Source organism: Cibotium barometz, chromosome 47 (assembly GCF_041138505.1).
Source record: "Cibotium barometz isolate CiBa-2024 chromosome 47, ASM4113850v1, whole genome shotgun sequence".
NCBI classification, from domain to species: Eukaryota; Viridiplantae; Streptophyta; class Polypodiopsida; order Cyatheales; family Cibotiaceae; genus Cibotium; species Cibotium barometz.
In genome coordinates, this window is record NC_141092.1 from 4471025 (window position 1) to 4489542 (window position 18518).

The window sequence follows — 18518 nt, forward strand, 5'->3', positions numbered from 1 at the left end:
TGATCTCACTAAGGACTCCCTGTGTCTACGAAGCTCTAGAAGAAAAAGTCTCAGGCATCTCTGATCCGAGAAGTCCATGATCCTGGAAAGTGGTCCGAACCCAGCTCAGAAGAGACAGTGGAACCTCCCCCGAATCTCATAGTATATAGGGCATCGGCATATGTAATGATCCCCTATCTCGGGCTCTGTGTGACAGAGCTGGCATATCCTGTCCTCTGGTGTAGGAAAGATGATAGGCATGCTCGCTGCCATATCTGCCCTCGAGATCATGCCCACATGATCTGACTCACACACATCACTATCACATACATCAACATCATGTACATGTGTAGCAACATCATCATGTGCATGTGTAACTACATCAACATGTGTATGTGCGCGTGTATCAATATAAACATGTGCGTGTGTGTGTAATGCAACATTAACATCCCCATCATAATACAATAAATGAATCGGTCTAGGTGAATGAGAACCAATGAGACGATGGCTAATCGATGTCGTGGATGTGTCGTAGAAGATATCAAGGCCCATGCAAACACCACTACGATAGCGGCAAAAGTGTAAGCAAGCTCGATACGTGTCCTCCAAGGATCCAAACCTGTCATGCCATGACTCACTAAATGCATCCCATGAATGACCATCATGATCAACATCACCCATATAATCATCCATAGTCACATCACGAACATCATCATCATCCTTGGAGGAATGATATGGATCAAATCCATACTTGCATGCGCACCACTCCTCCCAAAAGTGCTGGTATGTGCAAAGGGTCCCAAATCAACCAATGAAATCCAAGTAGACACCATAGCTCCTTGTCTGATCCCATACAAAGAGATGTAAAGATGCACACATGTACATAGCCTTGCGCTCATCAAAATAGCATGATAATGTTGCCTCCTCATCCGAACTAGACATTTAATAATCATGATATGCATATAGCTCGCATGCATGGCATACATACATGATGTTGCACCTTGAAACCATATGAACATCCAAATGCTCAAAGTATGAGGCGCATGTGAACAACCCAAAGCAATCAGCAAACGTACACCAACATCATAATGCATGTGAACACCTCAAACATAGTGTGTAAACCCAACTAACACACTCAAAAAGACCCCCCATTGCAAATTGCACATGAAACACTCCTAGTATCCGCTACGTGTGGAATGGAATGGCCACAATGTGTCGCATGGATAGCACAAGGAAAAAAGACATGGCCAGAGTGTGAATGGATAAGAAGGGCTAGAGGAGAATGTGAACACAAAAATTAAGAGTTTTAAACCCTAATCTCTTCTCAACCTTTTGTTTACTTCCTCTTCTTGTCCTTTGTTTCATAGTCACAAGGGAACGTCGTTCCAAGCTCTTGGAACGGGGGAACGCGTTCCATAGAGATAGCCGTTCCCGTTCCCGTTCCAAAATGGCACCGTAGACCATGTAAGAAATATAAGTGAACTATGTATCATGTAGAACACATCTATGCATTATCATGGCCACTACTGAGATGGTTTGAGGTTCTTTCTTTACTATGCCTCTTTCCAAAGCATTTACAGATATATAAAGTAAATTTATAAACACATTTATGCAATGATGTGGCGTTCCCGATTCCGTTCCCTTTTATTCAAGCTTTTCGTTCCCGTTCCAAACAGTCATCCGTTCCCCAAAACGTTCCCATTCCCTTGTGACTATGCTTTGTTTACTTCCTCTTCTCTTGCGCATGGCATTCCTCTCTGCACACTCAGCAATAGCCTCCCAGCTACGCATCCCTGTGGCTGCTGAAATCACCTCGCGGAACCATAGCCACCCAGCTCCACATCCCTGTGGGGTTACTGAAATCACCTCACGGAACCATAGCCTCCCAGCTGCGCATCCCTGTGGCTGCTCAGATCACCTTGCGGAACCAGACGCCTCCCTATGGCTACTGGTATCGTCTCGCAGAACCAGGCGTTGCTTCTGGCCAAGGATGTCTCGGCCACGTCCGCCTTCTAGGACCTGGCCTCAAGTCGATGATGCCTAAAGACTTAAAGTCTCCATGATGGCTAGAATCTCCTTTTTTTTTTTGTTTACTATGGTTTTGAGCTGTGGGTCTGGCTGTGAGTAGTGGGCATCGGCCTACCGAGAGGAGACACGCACATGCGGTGGGGTACGAGGGGGGCGGAGTGGCAGTACTATTCAGGACACAACTACAGCCAATGATCACCATAGTCCGCAGGGACATAGAGGCACACTTTATGTGGGTGAGATTTCAGGTCACAGTGGAGAGATGTATACACATTGCACTCTGTTACTTCCCACCTAGGAAGTCCTAATATGCTATTCTGGAGGAGGGAGGGCAGTTTTTTCCCCTCCATGCAGACATCATTGAGTTCTCATGCTTGGGTGAAGTTCTTCTTTTAGGAGACTTCAATGCCAAGACTCACAGCGAGCGAGCATCTTTCTATGACCGCTGAAGGCCAATCTCCTCCGGGTTCATCTCTTGCATGGTTGGCTCTTCCTCATCACAGGACAAAGGGGACACTACAGCATCGGGGAGAGAGTTCCTCGGGCTAGGGACCACACATGGCTCAGTCATGTATGTCCCGTTGGCCTCCTTCCAGGGCTCTCACATGCTTCCCACACAGTAGAGGCTCAAGTAGAATGGATTACCTGATGGGATCTCTGGCTTTAGCCACATCCATACATGCATTCACCATTCCCACCCGCCCCCTTGGAGCCATCCATGCCTACCTCTCCTTCAGCCTCAGCTTTTACCAACCATCCTCACCACAACCACCCATCTCCCACTACATCCAGATTCACTTCCACCATGATGGGGAATCGACTTACTCTGACCATCTCTACCGACATCTAACATATGTATACCCCAATCCCCCACTAGCCGGCCTCACCTCTCAGCTCACCACAATCTTACACACCTCCACCATAGCCACATTTCCATCCACTGCCAGAGCCCCTATTGCCACTATGCCCCAGAACAATTGGTATGACAAGGAATGCCACATACCACATGAGCGTCTCCTATGCAAGGTTGCAACTAGCCAAATTGGAGAGCGAGATGTTCAAAGGATTAACCAATACACAACCAAATGTAATAAACAGGTGCATGTTAAGGGCCAATGCAAGGACTTACACCAATCTCTCAAAGGTGTGAACTGTAACGAGGGCTGGAGGAGAAACGCCCACCCTACACCCATCACATCTCCATCTATATGGCACACATATGCACAATCCTTGTACAAGGTACCAGATCGGCCCCCCATCCCACCTCCATCACATCCACACCCCACCACATCCAACTTTTTCACACCCGCCATGGTGGCCCGAGCCACCTAGAGACTCAAAAATGGTAGATCACATGACCACGAGGGCCTCTTGGCAAAGCACATCTCCCATGCGGGGGAAACTCTGGCACCCCTCGTCGCCCATATGTTCAACCGGGCACATTTGGAAGGACTGCATAGCCCATACCATCACACCCATCCATAAAGCCAGAGATCCCATGGACCCCAACAATTACGAGACTATTATGATTGGCCACACACTAGCCAACTTTACGAATCGGTACTTGAGATGAAGCTCAGCACACCAGCACAGAGCCAAGGGCACAGAGCATCAGGGCAGGCAAGCCACAAGTTATTCTCCACTTTGGACCACATCTTCACCCTCCAAGCCATCATAGAGAAGGCCAAAGCACGACACCGACGAGTTTACTGCTGCTTTGTGGATTTCTGCAAAGCCTTTGATACGGTGCCCCAAGCCAAACTACTGCAGAGACCCCAAGATTTTGGGATACCATCAGCCATGATCTGGGGGATCATTACATTCTATGAGTCAGCATAGGGCAGGTGAGATGCCCAAGAGGATTATCAAAGGAGATCTCCAATACCATCGGAATGAAGTAAGAATGCCCACTGTCTCCCACTCTCTTTGGCCTCTACATCGACGCAATTTCGGCCTTCATTTGATAGAGGAGGGGGAGGAGGCATGTCACTAGCATCTTTGTTTCCATCCTACTTTATGCTAATGACATCGTGCTTATTGCAGGCTTTCCACAAGCTCTCTAGAGGCATCTTGACACATTACACGACCTTTGTGCACAACAGGGTCTCACAGTAAACCTTGGGAAAACCAAGGTTATGGTCTTCAACACATCCCTTCTTTTCACATCTCAACTGAGTTTCACCTACATGGGCAGATTGCACACCCATATGCGTACTTGGGAGTCACTTTTACCGGACCGGTCTTCTCGATGAGCCATGCTGTAGAGGCTAGACTAATGTGAGGGTATGCTTCTCTTGCTCTCATGGAGAGAGAGTGCTTCCAACCCATTTCTAGGAGCCGAGGACCAAGTTGTGGCTATTTGACATCTTGGTCACTTTGACATTGATGTATAGAGCATCTTTTGGGCACCCGATCTCACAGCAGCCAAATGGCCAAATATCGAGAGGCCTCAGGTCATGATGCTCTCTCATACGATACGCACCAAACCATCAGCACCACATGATATTATCCTGGAAGAGTTTGCTGTAGCACCCATGGTAGTAGAGTCACTCTTCCAGACAGTCACATACATTCACAGGATCAGTGCCATGGCACCCTGGAGACTCCCAAGACTTGCCCTACAATTCTCCCAACAGCTATCAACAAATGGGCACAAGTGGACTCGGGATGGATCGCATCCTGCCACTCCAGTATGACCCGAACTCCTCATTCCTGTCTCCGGATGACAAGAACCAAGTGATCAGATATGATTTAGTTTGTTGTCCAACACTCATTAATGCGATCATATAGCCTGCACAAGCATGCATCCTACTTGGCTGAGTGCCAAGTCTACATAAGCCATCTCCTAGCCAACTGGCCACGTTTGGCCACCATCCAGTGTCTAAATTGGGAAATACCATCCAGTGTCTAATATGGGAATGGTGGCCACATTTGGCCACCATCCACTGTCTAAACTAAGAACTACCAAGTGCTCACGTGCTCACTGCAACAGCTACTCCTCATATAGGAGGCCTTACAAAATAGACATCATCCGTCACCGGCAGTAACAGCACGAAGGTGGAGCATTGAGCAAATTCTTTTCCAACAACTTATTTCCATTTCCCCATTTTTTAACATGAATTGTGTGTGATATGTACATGTAAATATACCCATACCCAAACAGTACTGAACAAAATATCCATGCTTCTGGTTTCATACATAAGTATGGGTCCACGTTGATGATTGCTCCCGGGGATTGAGGACCAGTTATTTCTGCCCTTGACCAGATACAGCACACTGTTTTGTATTTTGTGGGGTCAGCTTTAACCGAACTTGACCAGCTTTAAAGAGTTCTGATCAGAGTTGGCCATTCTGCTCTTTACTATTTTCGGGCTTATTTCTGGAAGAAAAAGCACAATGATAAAAAGAAATCAGGCAGAGTTATCAATATGCTGCTGAGCAAACATCACCCATCCACTTGAGAATACATAATATCATCATAAGCTAGAGTATCGCTGGCGTGCATGCAACCAACCTCCCCCTACCCCCCCCCTCTCCTCTTTCTGTGCTGCATTCCTCCACCCCTCCCTCCTCACGCACCATTCGGTCCCCCTATTTCCATCTGCTCAGACCCCCCCTCCTCTTTGCCGAGGCCACCTGCAGCTCCCCTCCGCTGCCCCACCAACGCCCTGCTTTTTCCCCTCTCCCGCCTTATTGCTTCCAAGTTCCACCCCACCCTGGTTCGCAGCATTTGGTCTATCTCTGCCTCCTTTTTTATTTCTTCCACCTGTCTCCCCTCCACCATCCATCCTCATTCCGCCGCCTCCCTCTCAAAGCAAAAAATATCCTCTCCTAGCCATAAGCATTGTTGCTTCAGATGTGTGGTTGGATTGAGCTGGGCATGCAGCCAAAGTCACACAATGGTTGTCCGGGAGAAACTTCAGAGAGCACTCGTGGAAGGCCAGGTTGGAGCACCACCTTGTTGCAGGCCACACTCAGCGCTGTAGTAAGATCCTCCTTGGGTATAGCCACACCGTCTGATTGCTAGCAATACGCCCCTTAGGAAACCCCGCCCAGGGAAGTAAGAGAGGGGGTTGGGTGGATGGGGGGGAGGGGGGGGAGGGGGGGAGGGGGAGGAGATTTTGTGAGCAGCCATCTGCCCCACAAATTGGACTTCCCAACTTGTGAGGCTCATGACCTGAAGACTGGGGGTTCGAACCCTGCCCCCGCACGTGATGCTATCATCGGTAAAAAAAAGTGGGTGTCATTTCCCCAAACTGAGCACACTGGATGGTACTCATGTTACCAAAAAGCATGTTTGTACCATAGCGTAACTTTTTCCAACTGGCCTTAGGCCCAAGATCCTCCCGTCGTAGATACTGATTTTCAACCACTCGTAGGCGCTTAATTATCCGCCTATAGGCGATGCCGCCAAGAAAGCACCAAGGGGGGTTTTGAACCCAGGACCTCTTCGTACTAGGCAAACACCTTCACCACTTGAGCTATCACCTCATTGGCTACCATAGAGTAACTTTATGAAACATACGAACGTTTCAGCATTTTTTACTTTTTTTTCAGAACCCTTTTTTCAAGGGTAAAATAAAAATGGGGTTATTCACTACAAAACCTCCCTCACTCTAACCACTGACCTAACCCCAACCCTGATTGGTAGCCGCATGACACATGCATCCAATGGGCTTACTCACTACAAAACCCAAACTCTAAACAGTGACCTACCCCTAACCCTAACCCTGATTGGTAGCCACATGACACAAGCATCCAATAATCTTCACATGGTCTTCACCCCTGCCTGCATAGAAATGGTTCACTATCATAAACTGGGCTCATTGAGAGGCGGCTCATTGGACCAGAGCCCAAACTGTAATCTTTGCAAACAATCATCAATGTAGCATATACTGGTGCACATCCTGGTACATTTTCATATAAAAAACGAGGTCATCATTACTTCTCTTACCTGGCGAAAAACTGTCATTTTGAGACTTCCTTCTATGTCATCATGCTCGCTGATAAGATTGCATGCATTCTCAACATCTTTAAAGTAGGTGATTGGCTGCCCATTAATGGCCAGCAGCATGTCACCTTGTTCTAAAGTTCTTTCTGCTTTAGATCCAGCTAAGCAGCCTTTCACCCTGAGGACTTGTCTTCGAATTGGGTCCTTCTTTGCCAAAGCCTGCAAGAAACATAGTATGCCCTTACGCAACAGCATGCTGAACTTTAATTCAAATAGACAAGCAGAGGAACCACAACCATATTGTAAAACATTTAATTTCATACAGCACAAGACTGCTACCAACAAGTTAACCAAAGCTGAGCTGACCTAAGCAAATGGTACTGCCACTCCAAGCCAGAGCCGCCTATAATAAGGAAAAAATCATGGGACCAGACGGCAGACAAAGAGGAATTGAGTTCTACACTACTCTACTAGATGTCATCAATGGCACTAGACATTTTCCGTTCCAAAGTTGCCATGCAGCTTTATGTTACCACACTGTGTCCCCCTTGGAATCAGGAGGCACCAATCCCTGCCTCTAGGCTAAATCTGAACTCTTTCTGACATACTGTGAGTGCTAGAGATGTCATTTGTACAGATGTGGACACTCAATCAACAGGACGTGTCACATGACATGACTTTGAACTCTACAAAATTGCAAGCGGACTTGCATATCAGTAAGATTGCAAAAAGAGCATGTTTCCTCGGATGAGGTACGTAAAAATCACATTTATGGTATCGATGGAGTGAGTGATATAAGTATGTATACCTGTTGGTGCTATGAAAGGGGAGTACAGCGGAAGATTGGCAGATGCACAATCATACAAAAGAAATATACACTAACTTTATTAAGTACAAGGGCTCAAGCCCAAATATACAACAGATAGATGGACAAATGACTATAAAAGTTACAAAAGATTAAAACTCAGATAGAAACCCAGGTGGTTGGAAATCACTGCTTTTCTCCAAACACTGCCTCTCTTATCTCACTTGAGCTTCCAACACACACGAGAGAACATGGCTGCGCCATTGCTGGAATAGAAGCCCATTACCTGATCCATTGCTAAATTAGGAGGCTGAGGACTTATTTATAGGCTGGAGTCCTTGACCACTCAATTCACAGCTGTAAGGCTGTTCACATGAGCTGTTCGACCGCTCATGCACAATCAAAGCCTGGTCAATTAGACTTATTTAAACCTTTAACATTGATGCTGTTCTTTCCCGCTTGTAAGCCCTTAAACTGATGTCATTAAGCTTCTCGGTGATCTTAATAAAACGACTTTTCTTCTTTGGAGCAAGTTTGGAAGAACCTGCTAGGAACATGTACAATGCTTGAAGATGCATGAACTATCCGAAGTACAATCGCATTGAGCATGAGCATGCCGTTTCACATATGCTTTACTCACGTAAACTTGATTCTGGCATGGACACTGCCTAGATAATGCATATGAATGTCCACGAGACTGGGGAAATGTGGAAACCTATGGGTGCATGTGTGCATAGTCCTACTTGAGCTTGACATAGTGTATCTAATGTGTTTTGCATGGTACGTATTGGTTTTTGGTCCACTTATAAAATTTTGCTATTTTATAACTAAGGTGAAATGTGCAGGCTCACACCAAAAAAACCCAAGGACAAATAATAAACAAGGAGGACAACTTATAAGTTGAATTCCCCTGCATTAATGAAGTGCAGGCTGTCCCAAACAGTGGCCATGTGTGTGAGTGTGGCGGCCCACCACATGTCAAACTACACAAAAAGGGACGCTTGTAAAGAGGCTACTCAAACCACTTTCTTCAATGCAATTTTCAGCTCATATTGAATCTATCAATTGTCTCTTGCTCTCTACCTCATTACCTAGCAGTTGGGACTGTTTTTCGCCTCTTCATTGAGCACAATCGCTCCAAATGCTTGCCCTACTGCTGAATGGAGGAGCTTCACAGTTGGTTGGCCTATTTTAGGGTTGATTTGAAGGTTCCATAGTGCTGTCTGGACCGTTTTGAAGAAAGAGGTAAATTTAGCATGTATCCATATATACTTCGATTTTGATGTTTTTTCATGCGATGGAACAGCTCCTAAAGGATTATGGGAGAACCGATTACCTTGCGAGAGTGAGTACACATCCAGGTGTGATCATTTGTGCGGCAATGATCCAGTACACCAACACACTACTCTTTCAATGTTTTCATCTCTTCTGCAGTGCTCAAAGGGGCGGCGGTGGTCGCCTCCTGGTGGTACGTTGCCTGAATCGTCCAGATGGCCAGGGTGTGGCAGCACTACTGTGACAAGGTGGTAGCAGACAGCAACAACATGAATGCTACCTCAATGATCTTTTAAAATTTAAGAATGGCCCATTATAGGTGATGAAACGTTTTGGATGTTCTCATCTTGTTTGAGGTCTACTTGTTGGTCATGCTTGTCGACTCCTTTCTTGTAGGGCTCTTCACTGCTCCGAAGTGCTGCTTTTACTTGGTTAATCACTCTCCTCGTTCGCTTCGTATCTGTGTCACTCACCGCAGCACCTTCTCAAATGCAGTCTAGAGGATGTAATAGGCAGCACATATCTCGGGACGATTAACCATTAAGTTGATTACACACAATTACGCATGAAAGATTATACCACAGAATCACAAGACCATAAACACTGCACTAGGGATCAGAGATGGGTCGACCCCCCTCTTATGGTATTCTATTACCAAAAGACTCTCCCTTGTACAAGCTTGGAATGACTGGGAGCTAGCTCCATCAGCTCATTTGCATTATCCGATTACGATTGACTGGGCTCCCACCTCCCGGTGTGATGCCCCCAGAAAATACTGGCCAGGGGAGATGACTATAACGACGTGCCACTCTTCGACTTCCCATGTTTCCGCATGTGGAAAAACCCAGCACAGCTTCCAATCATTTCATGCTCAAATTGCCTCCAACACCCTCCTCCATTAGAGCCACCCGAAGATAGGAGCGAGGGTTGCCCAGGACCACAAGCCCAAGCTCTGATAGCATGTGAAAAGTCACAATAGCGCCGCCACATCCAAGAACAACCCAGGCCATCAAGACGATTCACATGACCACCACCACACTACAGAAAACCCCCCACCGGGCTCTAACCTCCCGATGTGCTGCCCCAAAAATACCAGCCGGGGGAGATGACTATGACAAGGTGCCACTCTAGCCCACATATAGCTCTTTGACTTCCCATGTTTCCACAGGTGGGATAATCCAGCACACCTTCTACTCATTTCATGCTCGAATTGCCTCCCAACACCTATAATAGGCCATTCTTAAATTTTAAGAGATCACTGAGGTAGCATTTAAGTTGTCGATGTCCATTACCACCTTTCAATATAAGTCTCCTCAACAAGAATCATGGGCCCAAGCCTATGGAGCCTGTGAAAGAGGATCCACAAAGGTGGAGAGCATGAAAAGGTTTTGTAGTCAGAGCGCAAACCCTTTCTACAAGGCCGGCAAAGCAGGAAACCAAGAAGCTTGGGCACGAGTATTGTTACACGTTTCAAGAGCTACCATGATACAGATGCAGGTATATCATGCAAGAAATGACCAGATGAGCCAACATTCTTTTTGTCCCATTAAATTTTAAAAAAACCAAACTTGCTGTCCACATTCACTAAAGACACTCACAGATAAGTAAAGAACACAGAGAAAGTTGCCCACATTCCATACCTTACTTCACAAAAAAAAAAACAGGAGGGAACAAGAGGAAAGAAGCATACAAGAACCCAGTTGTCGCTTAGACCAAAGCTACGAGCCTTTGACAGAAGAGTAGGATACAACTCTGCCTCAAGAATGCGTAAAGTGGGCATGTTCCTTTTAACACCATTTATAAGCAAAGGAGGACCTGTATTACCCTTGACTATTTTATCAAGGACCTCACATATTGCATGAACAGGGATGCCACGAACAAACTGATGGTCTTCGGACGGGGTGTCACCATACTTGACCTGATGAACAGAGGCAAATCATAAATAAAAACATGCACAGTCATCTAGAGGTGTTGAATGATAAGAATCTAAGTACCCCAATACTAACCTGAGTTGAAAAGCTACCCCATAGAGCTTTGACTCTACCAGATTCGTCTGCAAGAACTCCCGAAAAAGCATGTCCAAAATCTGTATCATGTATAATTTTTAATTTAAGGTGGCATGTGAAAATATGTAGTATTTGGCATACATAAAACATTTGACATTTCAAAACATCTGCAACCAGAATGGGCCATCGATTGTGGAGAAGAACCTGTGTCTAGTTCTATGACCTCCATGTTCATTGCACGGTATCTTGGGCAATCTGAATAGCCAACATTTAGGGCTGCCCCAGGGTTTGTAACCATAGATTTTCTCGATGTCACTTGTAGACTTCGGCTTAGTCCAACCAAGTGAACAGAATCCCCCCGCTGCAGTGCAGGCTCTGCTACCAGTGAAATTGACCAAAATAAAGCTTCTGGTGCCAAGTATTTAATTACTGGCCAAAGTAAGAATTTTCTTATTAACCAACCTGGAAGAAGAACTGCAGCATGCACAGCAGCTGCCCCGGCTGTTCCCAAAGCGGTAGGATTGTACGCAACAAGAGCATAATTGTGCACAGGATGAAGGAACACCACCTGTTTATCCATACATAGGTTTATCAATGAGATAATAAGCACTGCAATGCACATGATGAGAAGACACCTAAACTTGGCGTGTCCTCAGACAGATACCTCAGCAGGAATCTCTACAGGGTAGGCAGCAAATGACAGCATCACATCAGATACTGCTATCACCACTGTGTTCTTGTCTACAGCAACCAGCCCTAAATTCTGTGAGTGGTGAATCACCACCCCCGTGCCGTAGAAATGTTGTGCATGGACACCATCCAGCATTGCAGAAGGTGGTATATGAACCTGTAAAAAAACAAAGTATTGAAGAAAATGAGAGTTCTACATTTTAAGTTATTACCTCAGCTTACAGTCCCATAACAAACACGGCATGCACCTCAAACATCACAAGTGTCGATTCAATGACATTTTCAGCAACTGAAGCATTATTTCTCGTGGCAGCTGCCCCATCATCAACACCTTCCACCTGGTCTATAGGGAGATTATCAGTAATGGTGGGCTCCATTTTCTCCACCTTACAATCTGACATCACGGCACCATCGTCAGAGTTTTTTTCTTGAACACGCCTTCGCTTGCATTCAGCCCTTCCAAGAGTGTCGATTGCTGCTTGCTCACATTCAATGGTGGAAACTCCCACGGTTCCTCCTGAATCAGGACCCAACGCAGCTCCCAAATCTCCATCTTTGCCAGTTATAATAGGAAGAGAGCCTGCAATAACAGGAGAGTCTGCATCTAAGCCTTCATCTTCTCCCTCAACTGAAAGAACTGGCTGAGTGCTTAGTTCCTTTGTTGCTTCAAACTGAACAGCTGCAACAGTACCACTCTGGATAATACTTGGATCTGCAAGCTTGATCTGCCACATTCCAGTAGTATCCTCACGTATGTACCATTGAGGAGGGGCATACCACTCATGCCTATCAATTGTCACTAGCACAGACTGCATAACCCAAAAGTTCAGTCAGAAAGAGATGCAAAACTTGCCAGAATACATGGCAGATGGTGATTGCTGCTTGGCCTACCAGGGGTACATGATATGCCTGATATATGTGACGCTTGCGTGATGGTAAAGTAAAATTGGCCCAACCAGAGGCAGGACCATCATTATGCCCCTTGAAATACTAGTAGATGAATGAATGGACAAGCCAGATTGAGAACATAATCAATAGCCGTCCTGCTATTGACTGTGTTCTAAGCTACCAAACTATAATCCGGCTTAAGTTCCAAAGGTGTGTCAAGAGAACTCTGAGGTAGCTAGCAAGTGGTTTTTAGCCTACTTATTACATCACTTAGCTTTCTGGCTACCTCACAGCTTTCCTGGCAAATTTTTGGAGCATGTAGCTATACTAAATCTTGGCACATTTGGTAAACCTAATGCAGGAAGGCTAATGATTGTATATAGACATATATAGCACATGCCCATTGGCATTCTCAAAGAACTGTTCTAGAAGGTGATGAAACCCTATAATGCTTTAGCCTTTGACATGATATAAACTTCTACAAGAAATATTTTCCCAAGACGGTTTCTAAACTGATACTAATACGAGTCCATAAACTGCAGACAGAATAGAAATGCCATTTCCAATGTAAATTTGAGTATCATACCTTACTTCTGTGTCGGTCAGAATAAGTAATAAATTCTAAAGGCACACGAGCCCCTCGAGAGAGCTTTGAAAGAATTGTTAAAAAACCATCCACATTGGATACTTCCTCTCCAGCAAGTTTTTTAATGATTGCATGCCTAGGAACTCCTGCCCTTGAGAGCATATATCTGTTGATAAAAAAATGCAGTAAAAGAGCTCAGAAATTCTTTCCCGGTTAAAACCCAGAGGTACTTAAAATCAACCAGAAGTTTAGGTTGACACAAGCAAGTTTCAAAGCACAGCAATCAACCTGTTTAAGGAAAAAAATTCAAAACATTGCAAGACATAATTGCTTTACACAAGGCTTACCCCGGTTCGGCAACATACACTAGGCCACATGTAAAGCGGAAATTTCGGGCCTGAGAGAAATAAAACAAGGAATCAGACACTTTTTACCAAAGATTTTTGCTGAAAAAGAGCATGTGATAAAATCTTACATGCTAAAACCTTATTTCTGAATTCTTTTTTTCACAAGATTCTTCCACAAAGTGTTTAAGTTCAATAGAAATAAACTAGGTTGAGCAACTGGCATCAAGCCCAAAAGCATCATAAGTTCAATTGGTAGAAACTAGGTTGAGCAACCAGCATCAAGCCCACTAAGAGTTTTCAACAACTGAACAACTGTACAATTCTGAAACTAACCCTTCAGGACACTCAGGACACTGGAAGGATGCCATGTACATGGTTTTGACCACACAAACCTCAATCAGTACAGAAACAATGTAAAATCTATGAAAATCCTCATACAAAGCCTCGTATGACCACAAATTTGTGTCATGCACAAGCTTGCGTTCAACACCTATACTCCCCAACTTGATTACCTGCCACCCCAACCCACATGCACACACACATTTGTGCATGAGCCCTTACCTTCCTAACTCAGTAGCTACTTTTGCTGCTTCTTTAATGAGGGATTCCAGCCATTGTTGCCAGAAACAGGAATGGGGAACCGGGAACAAGGGCATAGTCACCAGAAACGAGAAACGGGAACAGAAACGTTCAAGGAATGGAAACGGGAAATGAGTTTTTAGGGGTGGCCGTTTCCTGTGACAATATCACTTGGGAAACGAGAAACGGCCATGGAAACGGATGGGGTCCTAAAATGGAGAAACGCGTTTCTAGGGTCCGAAACGGCCGTTTCCTGTGACTATGAACAGGGGTCCTTGGGGAAACAGGAATGGATTTCCTTGAGGGGAAACGGGAACAGGGGAACACCATATCCACATGTTTTGACATACAAACAATGCTTTTGTCTCTCTCTGAAAAGGCATAGCAAACAATAGACATGCCTAAGAAAATAGTAAATATTAAGAGAGAGGATGTAAGCATGCATGAAAACATGTTCTACAAAATGGCATATTTGAAAATGGGGGGAACAAAGAAACAGGAATGGCAAGGCTGGGGTAAGGCGTTTCGCCATTAGGTGAAGGAACGGCATTCCCCGGTAACTATGATTCCAGAAATCACACCCAATCATGGGGTACATGTCCAAGACGTGTGCGATTCACCTCACAACAATGCAATGATATGACATGAAGGAAGAATCTTAAAAGGACAGACTCCTATGAATGGATACTAACGAATTGCCAGATGTATAAAGATGTAGGTGATGAGAACACAATGCAAAGGCAGCACAAGAACTGAGGACGCAGGGAGCAGAGAGGGGAGGTGAGGGTCCAGCTGCTAGCACAATCACACAGCATCCAGATATAGGCATCCTTTACCAGCACAAAATGCACTTAATCTTATCGAATCCCAAAAGCAATATAAGATAAATGATAAGAACGTCATAAAAAATTATATGACAGCTATGTTGCTATCATACAGAAGCTTTCAACGTTTCTACAAGACCAAACACATTAGGCATCTGAAACTGGCATTCGTTTTCTGTCAGCTCTTTCATGTTCTTGCTGCTGGCTGCCCAAATTTCCCAAAAGCCTTAATACAAATTCCCAAACTACACAAATGCTATTAGCTAACAATAATAAACATATATTAGCACTAAAAGAAAGCAAAACACATGGCAAAAATGCATACCTGTTGGTATGAAAGAGAGTGAATCACACCTCCGCTTACTTCCAAAAAGAAGTTTGGAGTAATAGAATGCAAGTCTTGAACCTGCTCCGTCACAAGAAGTTGGAACTCAGCAAAAGGTGTCACAAGAATAGAAGTAAAATAAACCAAATTAAAATGGTGCATACCAATAATGTGCTAATTACTGTTTGACCACCTCTTTCTACCTCCATAATCACAGTGCATCCCACATTATCATCCAATAAAGTCTCCAACCGCAAGAATTGTGTTACAATCTACAAGCAAATGTTGCAATCAAATAATGTGCAAATTAGAAAAAGTGAAGCGAATTTGCATTGTGAATCATTCTTGCAAAATCCCAGATATTTGTTACATAGTAAAATGATTGGCCCAAACTTCTAATTTTCAATTGTGCCTCATCAATAACATGGACCTGAAAATGGCTCTTCCCTTTTCACTTATGCCTAATGCTGAATTCTTTACATAATAAAGTAACCTTGTGCTGTTTCTTTCAATTGAAAAGCTGTCTGTGCCAGCACCATTGAAGTGCACCCTCGCCATGTAACTTTTGCACCAAAAAACTCCCTTCGTTTTCTCCATCATGCTTGGATAAGGATACGCACCGTAATATTAGCTGCACCAAACTTATGTGTAACCATATGATCCAATCCACACCATCCTCATATAAGCACATGCAATCCACCCCCCACACATATAAAAAACCCAACCTTTCTAGCACTTCAATGCTAGATGCCCTTGTGTCATGCACCTGGCCTTCCTCTTCTGTCCTACCTCTTCTCCCCCTTCTTTTCTTCTCTTCCAAATCCCATCTTTTTGATGTAATTTTCTAGCTATGCGAAAGCGTAATTAATGATGATTAATGCTAAGCTGTAGAGATTAATGATAATCACATGCGCAGTGATGGCATAGAGAAGTAGAAAGAAAGAAAGAAAGATGTTCCTAACGTCTACAAAAGATGGTCTATGACACCGTAAACATGTTACATGTGATCCATAAGTAAACAGATGTCAAGCCAACATGAAGAAAGAAAAACTAGCTGTCGAAAGAAAAATAAGGGCCAACATACTACGTAGACCCTAAGGAATAATATAGTGGGCAGAAGAGCCTCATGAGTTCGAGCTCATAATGTGCCATCCTCGTCATGGACCGAGTATCTCGCCTCGATGTCGACTACTTGTGGGAGTGCCTCTTTCTATCACTAAAGCAAGTCCTGCATCTGGAGCTCTAGGGTGGAGGGTCTGGGTCTCTAGAACTGGGGACGTCTAGCTCCCTAGAGGACATGTGCTCTCTCTCCGAGGACCCCCTGAGTCCGTGGAGTGCTCACTTGGTGGGGGCATTTAGCCTTGCACTAGTCGAGCTGTCCTTGCGGATCTCATGTGGACTGAGAGTAAGCTAGGACTCGCTCGTGAGGGCCAAACACAGTCAGTGACAGATGTTTGTGCAGTATCCTTCCTCTTAAGCTGCTGCCTCGATAGTTTGTTTCTGTGGTGCCTCAGCTCTTAGGTATAGTCCCATGCATCTTTGATCTTTGTAATGCATCACATGTGAGAGGGGATCAAGCGGTATATAGAAACTTGCTCGGTGGTTCTGAGCTGGCGAGAAGATCAATTTTGTGATCCTCTAGTCTAGACAAGGGGAGCTTGGGAGGGAGGTTGTCCCGAAGAAAGATCTTTTGAAACGGATCATTTCTCATGTGTGGCCTCCCAAATCTATGTGCCTAGGCCTGGCTTCCCTCATGTGGGTCCCCAATGGGTCCTCAGCAAGCCTCCAAGGCTGCCCAAGGTGCCACACCTTGTCCTCAAGCCATAGCTGGTCCACAATCCCCTTATTAGTTGCTATTTACCATATAAATATGGGTTCACACACATCGAATCCTGGCTACTGACTCCAATACCTAGTTTGGTGCCCGTACACCTAGCTACAAGCCTGAGAAGTGCCTGGAACACCTCTACATCATTCCAAAGGGTTACAAACATGTGCAGGACATGCACAATCGACCAAGACTGTAAGGTCTCCACAAACAATGCCAAGGATCATCTAGCCTAGAAACGAAACCCTAACGACGTTTCATAGACCCAACATCATCATACGCATCGCATGACCGTGATAAAATGTGGCTAGTGACTCAGCACCCAACCATAGGTTCAATGCCTCAAACCACCCTCAAGCCTTAGGTCTAATAGCCACGAGCCTGCTTGGTACAGATGGCCCCAACCTAGCGTCTAATTCCACTAGGCCGAACCACCCCCACCTTGCAGCTATTGGTCATGTCCACTCCCGGCTAGTTCAGGTGTGAACCCAGCTTACTCACGGGCACTTTTTCCCTGTGACTGGACACAGGTTTTTTCCCCGTGTGAACACACTTATGTGTGTTGGGCACTTTGCCCTAGGCCTTTTTAGTACTCACTTGTACTTTCATTTCATATCATTATTGAGTACATCTTTTCCAGCACTCTCACTTTTCACTGTGCTTGAGGTTGTCTCTGTGTGTGTGTGTGTGTGTGTGTGTGTGTGTGTGTGTGTGTGTGTGCGCGCGTGCAAGCTAGCTTCTCCCCTATCCAACATTGGTATCAGAGCTTGGTTAGGGTTAGGGTTAGCATTAGGGTTTTCCCCCTGCTGCCCTTCAGAGCTTGAGCTTCAACCTATTGGCATTAGGGTTTGCAGCATTAAGGTTTTTGCTGTTTAGGGTTAGGGTTTTGCCCTCAGCCCCCTGCCGCCGCCCTCAGCAGCCCGCCGCCGTCGCCTCTCAAATCCACCACCCCTGATCTGCTTCCCACCGCCCCAAATCTGATTCACACCGCCCCTGATCTGCTTCGCGCCGCCTGTCCTCTCTACTCGGGATCCGGCGCCGCCTGTCCTCCACGCAGCGCCTTCCGCCCTGTGCATCGCCGCCTCTGTCGTCACCCTCACGGGCAGCCGCCACCTGCGCCGCCACACGACACCTTGCCGTCACCGCCCTGTACCGTGCCCTATACCAAAGCCCTGTACCACCGTACGATCGTACCTGCGCCGTCGTACGACTGTACCTGCTCTGGTCCAACTGTATAGTACCTGATCTGCCCAAATCAACTTCAAATCTTAGATCTACAAGGTCTACAAGGTTTGTGAAATTTGCAAGCCTAAAATTGCACATTTTGCTTGTTAAAAATTGGGGCTTTTCACCATTGAGCCTGCAATTGCAACATTGGCACACATTGGCATTGATTTCAACAGATTT

At 45.4% G+C, this 18518-nt stretch overlaps 1 protein-coding gene across 2 annotated transcripts in view; it reads right to left on the reverse strand.

Annotated features, from left to right (window-relative positions):
* The window catches only part of DEG7 (DegP protease 7), a 79053-nt gene that overhangs the window by 22819 nt on the left and 37716 nt on the right, over positions 1-18518 (reverse strand). The window contains exons 11-22 of one of the 2 annotated variants that reach the window (XM_086784375.1): positions 15448-15555; positions 15284-15364; positions 13556-13605; positions 13209-13374; positions 12426-12543; positions 11983-12314; positions 11709-11891; positions 11507-11612; positions 11249-11419; positions 11045-11124; positions 10729-10956; positions 6962-7177 (exon numbers count right to left, since the gene is read on the reverse strand). In XM_086784375.1, coding sequence (XP_086640501.1) covers positions 6962-7177; positions 10729-10956; positions 11045-11124; positions 11249-11419; positions 11507-11612; positions 11709-11891; positions 11983-12314; positions 12426-12543; positions 13209-13374; positions 13556-13605; positions 15284-15364; positions 15448-15555 — 1839 coding nt within the window. Of the gene's footprint in view, positions 1-6961; positions 7178-10728; positions 10957-11044; positions 11125-11248; positions 11420-11506; positions 11613-11708; positions 11892-11982; positions 12544-13208; positions 13375-13555; positions 13606-15283; positions 15365-15447; positions 15556-18518 lie in introns of both variants that reach the window. The other variant, XM_086784374.1, reaches the window with a different exon arrangement.